This window comes from Coenobita brevimanus, chromosome 79 (genome assembly GCF_032717465.1).
Source record: "Coenobita brevimanus isolate Jiangsu-jjx chromosome 79, ASM3271746v2, whole genome shotgun sequence".
In the NCBI taxonomy this organism is placed as follows: domain Eukaryota; kingdom Metazoa; phylum Arthropoda; class Malacostraca; order Decapoda; family Coenobitidae; genus Coenobita; species Coenobita brevimanus.
Window position 1 is genome coordinate 30703981 of NC_137032.1, and position 7766 is coordinate 30711746.

At 44.8% G+C, this 7766-nt stretch overlaps 1 protein-coding gene across 1 annotated transcript; it reads right to left on the reverse strand.

Annotated features, from left to right (window-relative positions):
* Window positions 1-4790: 4790 nt before the first annotated feature.
* On the reverse strand, window positions 4791-5648 carry LOC145409072 (uncharacterized). Its single transcript, XM_080279620.1, has 3 exons — window positions 5586-5648; window positions 5127-5240; window positions 4791-5081 (listed from the first exon to the last, which is right to left on the reverse strand). The coding sequence occupies exons 1-3, from the start codon at window positions 5646-5648 to the stop codon at window positions 4791-4793; spliced, it is 468 nt and encodes a 155-aa protein (XP_080135746.1).
* Window positions 5649-7766: the final 2118 nt, after the last annotated feature.

Sequence of the window (7766 nt, forward strand, 5' to 3'; positions counted from 1 at the left end):
CAGTATAATTAGGTCTGTTCTAGTTACTTACATAAATTATCTGAGTGTTTGTGTATATCCTTACAGCTTAGGGTTCGTGGAAACATCAAGAACGTCGAGTAGACGGACCAGAATGTTAATCAAAGGCCGCTGAAGGTTTCTGTGTTTTATTCCTTTTAGGCACAGCTGAGTTACACTTGCAAAGCACTGTAACTTTTCTCTCTTACGCTATCTCCGTCCTTCAGTGATTACTACTACTCATTGACTGACTGTCACTCACTGACTGACTACTCTGTCGTGTACTGACTAACTCACAGTCACGCTCATTACCTCTGTCACTGACTCTCTCTGTCACTGTCAATCCGCCACTAACTGACTCACTGACTGTTCATTACTGACTATGACTCACTGTCTGGCTAGCTATGGCACAGTGATTTGCTGCCAGGCACAAAACTCACTCTGTCCGTTACTAAACTGTCTCGAATGTGGGGTGGTCTCTCTCCTTTCACTGATCCACCTGGTGAACAAGCCTACAACTTTTCTGTTCTTAATGGCCTAGAGCAGCTTGTACAGCACCCTATCCATATCCCTGACCGCCTTAGACTTACAACATACTTGACCTCTTCCGTACAACTAATCCTTCTGCTTATGCTGTCAATCTTTTTTCTACGTTGGGCCCCACCGATCACAAACTTATCACCTTAACCTGTCCTATTGCTTCAGTAAAGCCTGTGAACCCTTCCAAGAAGCTGCTGATTGGAAGGCCCTCAGGCTTGATTTTCCCTGGAATGATTATTCCTTCCATGGCCGAGAGCCAGCTGAGTGTGGCTAATATATTACGGAGGTTATTCTCTTGGGCTTGGAAGCATACAATCTTTTCTCATATCCTATGACTAATGCAAAAAATATACTTGGTTAAATCAGGCTCGTTCTAATGCAGTTCACAACAAGGAAAAGGCCTACAAAAAAGTACTGGAGCTAACCCACCTCTGAATCTCAACTGTTTCTACCTAGAATCGTGCTAATTCTGTTCTTCACTCTGCTAAAAATAATTTCTTTCGTACTAAATGCTCTGAACTTTCGAACTCGAATTATTCCTGTTCCTTCTGGCACCTTGTCAACAACCTTTCTAACGTCTTTACCTCATCATCCTTCCTTCCTGTTTTCCACACTGATGACTATGTAGCTGTTTCTTCTAATGATAAAGCAGAACTCTTCACTCAGACTATCTCCTCCAATTCCACCTTAGACGATTCCAGTGCTGTCCCTCCATCACTTCCCCCTTCTGGCTTCCTGACGGCCGACATTAAAATTTTTGCAATTGATGTATTTTCTGCCATCACTGGCCTCATTAATAACAAGGCATATGGGCCTAGTGGGGTCCCTCCTGTTGTCCTCAAGAACTGTGTTTCTGTACTTACACCCTGCCTAGGTAAAGTCTTTCACATTTGTCTATCAACTTGTACCTTTCCTTCTTGCTGTAAGTTTGCTCTCATTCAGCCTGTCACAAAGGAGGATGACCATTCCCATCCCTCCAACTATTGTCCAGATGCTTTAACATCTTATGTGTCAATCATTTTCGAGTCAATTCTTAACAGAAAATTTTTAAAGCGTCTTTCCTATCACAACCATCTTTCTGATCATCAGTAAGGGTTCTGCGAGAGACACTCCACCGGCGATCTACTCACGTGCCTTTCAGACCCCTGTTCATTCTCCTTTCGGGACTTTGGAAAAAGCTTTGCCATTGCACTTGACATCTCAAAGGCTTTCGAGCTAGTCTGGCATGAATCTTTAATTTCCGAACTGCCCTCTTACGGTTTCTATCCTTCTCTCTGTGCCTTCATCTTTAGCTTCCTTTCTGGCCGTTCTATAGCTGCTGTTGTAAATGGCCACCATTCTTCTAGAGCCATCAAGAGTGGTGTTCCTCAGGGCTCTGTCCTATCTCCAGCTGTCTTCCTTTTACTCATTAATGACCTTCTAAGCTGTACATATAACCCTTTTCACTCATACGCTGATGACTCTACCCTCCAACTTTCCATTTGCCTCCTGCAGTGTCCATCTCAGCAGTTATTTCAACAAACAAGGGATAAGGCTATGACACAACTAATGTCTGACTTAGCTCATATCTCTGACTGGGGTAAAAATAATCATGTTGTTAATGCATCAAAAACTGAATTCTTACATCAATCAACCTGACAAAATCTTCTGCAGGAGTTCCCTCTAATTTTTAACAATATTCAACTCAATCCTGCATCATCTTTAAACAAACCTAGGGTTTCATTCTCTCGGGATTATCTTGGAAAGATCATCCTACCTCCCTTGTAAAATCTGCTTCCAAGAGATTAGGTGTGCTAAGCTGACTCCATGGCTTCTTTACCCCTGCACAGTTGTTGACTTTATACTAGGGTTTTATTCAGCTCTGTATAGATCTAGTACAACTCTCACGTATGGGGAGTCTCACCACATACAGCTCATCTGAACAAGGTGGAGATAAAGGCTTTTTGTCTCATTAACTCTCCTCCTCTTACTGGCTCCCTTCATCCTCTGTCTCTTTGCTGCACTGTTGCACCTTTATCTCTTTTTCTCTCGCTGCTCCTCTAAACTGTCTGCTTGCATCCCTCCACCACTACGGCGGGCACGTAGCATCCATCTAGCAACAAACTCTTGCCTCTTTTCTGTCCAACTCTCTGATGCAAGGGTTAACCTTTACTCCCAGTCCTTCATATATGCAACAGGTTAACTCTGGAACTGTCTCTGTCTATTTCCTACTGCCTTTGACCTCTAGGCTTTCAAACGCAGTGTGTCCAGGCATCTTGAAATGAACAGATCTTGAACTTCGCTCTTTGTTATCATGTTTTTGCTTTTTCTTGGCAGGAGCAGTTTGCAGGCTCCTGGTCTTTGGTTCCTTCTTCCTTGCATACAAAAATAACACCCCCAGACTCAACCTACCAGTACAGTCCAGAACACTCCAGAGCCTGGGAGAGAACTCACATTTTTTTGAGCAATAATGCATTTAAATTAATAATACCCAATAACAATAATGACAAGAACTATACCTCATACCAATTAATCTGGCCAGGCATGTATGGCAACACTGTTCCTTCCGAGATTCAGATTGGCTGGAGGTGTTTGTTCGATTTCGTTGTTGCTAAAACTGATACCCTCCTTATTATCAGATGTGACACTGAGTTTGTCGACATTACAATCGTCAAAAGCAATAAGAAATTCGTTATATACTTATCAACAATGAAATTCTCGTAGGAAGATAGATATGAGTCAACAAAGTATTATAACAGTCGAAGTCAAGGTCAGCATTCGAACAATTCCTTTAAATCTCTGACACTCCGTAATGTAACAGAAAATTAAGGAAACCTGCTTAATCTATGCGTTGGTATAACACACATTTAAATTTTAAGATCAGTCCGCACCCTTAAATCGTGCCACAACTCTGAGTAATTAAAAATTCTAATGAAAAAACGAGTTCTACGGGAAGGGAGGTTTGAAAAAATCGCGAAAAATCAAAGTAGGCTAAAGGAAAACTATTTCATTGTATACCCTCTATTATCACAGTACAGACTGATCTTAAAATTTAAATGTGTTATCCCAACGCATAGATTAAGCAAGTTTCCTTAATTTTCTGTTACATTACGGAGTGTCAGAGATTTAAAGGAATTGTTCGAATGCTGACCTTGACTTGGACTGTTTAAATACTTTGTTGACTCACATCTCTATCTTCCTACGAAAATTTCATCGTTGATAAGTATATAACGAATTTCTTATTGCTTTTGACGATTGTATTGTCGACAAACTCAGTGTCACATCTGATAATAAAGAGAGTATCAGTTTTAGCAACAACGAAATCGAACAAACACCTCCAGCCAATCTGAATCTCGGCAGGAACAGTGTTGCCATACATGCCTGCCCAGATTAATTGGTATGAGGTATAGTTTCTAAGGTAAGATAGAAAGAAAATAAAACTGACATGCTGGAATCAGCAGAATGTTCCTTACATCTCCAAATACAAACCATCAAGCAAATCGTACTGGCATAACACTTAATTTCTAGAATGCTTCTCACAACTCCAGATGTAAACCACTAACATAATCTTTCCAGCATAGCATTACCTCTCTCAGAACTGTGTCATCCCCGATACAGCCACCTAATCCTACCAATGTACAAGTTATACATGATAATCTTCCAGCCTAGTGGGTTGTCGCTGTTGTCACTGCTGTCTAGTTCCCACGGAGTCTGGACCTTCCTCTGGTCTGAGCCATCCATTGAGTCAACCCCACTGACTGCAATGTCCTGAGCATAGATCAAGAGAGGGATGACCGTCTCCATGCCCACAGTGAGAAGACCTGTGTCACCAGTGCTGTCAATGACTGTCACTCTCGTCTGCCCTCCTTTCATGTTTGGTGTACTGCAGGTCTTTGCTTCACTCGAAGTGTACTTCCCAGGACCATGATATCTCCACAGATGAATGGCATGGACGATCTTCAGCCTGATCCTCCTCTCCCCTTCGATCCTGTAGGCCACATCTGAGAGATGGTCCACTACCATGTGCAGTCCTTCCCAGGGGCACTTAAGTTTGAGAGACTGGTCGTTATTCTTCTAGGAGTTATAGAGTCACACTCAGCCTTCAAGCTAGAAACTAGCTCTCAGTTCACACCCATGCTTCATGACCTCGCTGGAGAACCTCAGTGTCCCTTGAACTTGATAGTGTACCTCATCCATTGTCTCCTCCAGACTTCAGACAGACTCTGAGGCATACTTTGGAAGACCTCTGTCTGGGGTCCTTCCAGTTAACAGGTCTACTGCAGCTGCAGTTCATGCTCAAATATAATCCTTGCTTGAGAGTATCCAGCAGCCTCATGGACTGCAGACCTGTAAGCCATCCGCAGAGCTGGCAGCCTATAGTCCCACTCTGTCTGCCTTTCCACACAGTGCTTGGCCAGCTCCTGCCCCAGTGTCCAGTTGAATCTTTCCATCATTACATCTGACTGGGGATGCAGTGATATAGTCCTGGTCTTCCTTATGCCCACGAACTTGCAACACTCAGCAAAGACTGTGGACTCAAATTTCCTTTCCTGGTCCAAGTGGAGCTAATTCGGAATACCGAAATAGCAGAAAAACTGGTCCACCAGCACCTTTGCGACAGTAATGGTCTCCTGGTCTGGGATGGTAGAACCCTCAGGCCACCTGGTATCAGGTACCGCAGAGTCCACTGCAACACTTTCCATCAGAGCTCCAAACTGGTACAGCTGCAGTGGAACAACACATGGATGCTTCTTGAGTCCTTCTTTCAAGCAGCAGATATCACATGCCCGACACAACTCTTCCACATCCTTCCACGTACCAATCTAGTAGAACCTTTGATGAAGGTGGTTCAAGGTCTTCCTCACTCCCCTATGTCCACTGGTTATGCTGTTTTACATCTCCCCCAGAAATGGCACTTGCAACTTTTTCAGTAGTACCATGCACCAGTAGCTGTGAAGTCCTTCGGGAGTCACCCAGAGGTGCTGTAGTTCACTGTTGTCCAGTCGCAGAGTATCCCACTGAAGCCGATAAGTCTTGATAGGAGGATCACCCTATAGATCCTCTCCCACGCTGGGTGCACCGAACTCTACAGCTGCTTGCACATCTTGATCCTCCAGCTGCCACTTTCCCATGTCTGTTGCAAGGTCTTGTCTCCACTGCCTAATGCTACCTTATCTGTAGCTGCAGTGCTGACACTCTAAGGGGCATGGTCTCTGGCTCGAGTAGCCTGCATCTCCAGGGATTTATCGGGGCTGGTGAAAAATCACGTAATTGTGTTGTTTCAGCTTTCCAATCACTGAACTAGCAGTCATTCAGGGTTCTTCATGGACTTATCCACTTCAGCACAGCATGGTCGGTACGGATTATGAAGCCAGACCTGTACGAGTGAGGGTGGATGTAGTTGAGGTTCCTCTCTATTGCTAGAAGTTTCTTCCAAGTAGCACAGTAGTTCCTCTCTGCTCCATTGGGTTTTCTGCTGTAGTAAGCCGCACTTTCTCTGTATCTTCAACTTTGTGAGAGAGCACATCATCAGCCCCAACATCACTGGCATCACAATCCAAGATGAAAGGTCTGGAGGGGGTCCAGATACATAAGCACCGGCATACTGCTCAAAGCCCTTTCAGCCACTTGAAAGAGTCCTTAGCTGACTCACTCCGCAAAAACTTGTGCTCCTTCATGAAATGGTGTAATGACACTGCTATGGTGACAAAATTCTTCACCAACCAGTGATAGTAGGAGCACATACCCAGGAAATTCTGCAGCTCCCATACACTGGCTGGCACCAGCCAGTCTCTCACTGCAGCTACCTTCACAGGGCCAGTGCTCACTCCCGACTCACTAACGATGTGGCCAAGATGCTGAGCTTCCTGGAACAGGCAAAACTTCGTGGGGTTAAGTTTAAGGCATACAGTTTTGATTCAGTTGGAGACATCGGACAGCCTCTACAGCTCTTGCTCAAAGATCTTGCCTAAAATGATCTCATCACCTAGGACAAGATTCTAGGTAGATCAGGGCTGTCTTTCAGTGTAGTCCTTCCAGCACCCTTTCCATTAGATTCTCGAAGGTGGCCGGAGTGTTATACAACCCAAATGACATAACCTCAAACTGCCAGAGTCCTAGGTCATATATGAGAAAGCCGTCTTCTAATTATCTGTGTCTGCCAACTTAACCTGGTGGTACCCAGACTTCAGGTCCTGTGCTGACATCCACTTTGCTCTGCCCCGAGTTTCAACGGTGTCATCCATCCTTGGTAGAGGGTAGACAACACCTCAAGGAACCATCCTTCTTTTTCACCAGCATGACCACAGATGCCCATGGATTTTTGGATCTTTCAATTATGCCCTGTCAGAGTAGGTCTTCCATCATCTTCCCCATCTCCAGGTGGTGGGCTGGAGCTATCCTTCAAGGGGCTTGTCTTATCGGTTAATGATCACCCTTGTTGATGCGGTGTTCCACTATGTCAGTGCATCCCATGTCCGGGTCTCCTGTGGAAAATACATTGGCATATTTCACCAAGAGCCTTTTCAGCAACTCCATCCGTGACTTCTCCGGACATTGGGTACTCCTGGCAAACTTATCCCAGAAAGGTCAGGTAGTTCTTCCTTGGGGTTAACAGTGCTCCTCTTGCATGCACTGTGTGGTGGCTAATGATTTACATCTTGACATAACCCCACAACTGTGCTCTGAAGTATCTTCTTAGGTTGAAGTGAAAAGTTGGCAATGATGATGGGTACTTCCACCATAGGGTCAACCAAAGTCTTCCTCACCATTATTCTCTCTTCTGTCATGTCATAGTTCCTATGCTCCACCAGTCCCAGGGCAGTGTGCAGTGTGCAGTTGATACTGCAGGGCAGCAGCATCTCTGACTCCGGGGGAATAGCTGTGGCCTATCTGGTTATCACCAGCAGATTTCCATGCTCCATGGTTCTCACCAGAACACTCCTTCCTTTTAGCTGCATTTGCATTGAATGGGGGAGGCGGTGGCTGAATCGGTAGAGAGGCGGCCTGCAGTCCTGATGGACCCAGGTTCGAATCCCGGCTGGGGCAGGAAACAGTTTAAGGATTTGAATTTCATTAAAGCAGACTTTCCTGATCTACCAGATGACCCGCCATGTCATAAAAGCATCCCCACTAATACCAATACACCAGTTCTGTAAGAGAGCCCTAGCAAGTATTCAATATGGACGGTGGGTGTTAGCGCCGAAGTGGTGACATATAGAGAGGTGTATAGTATGTAGGAGGACTACTGG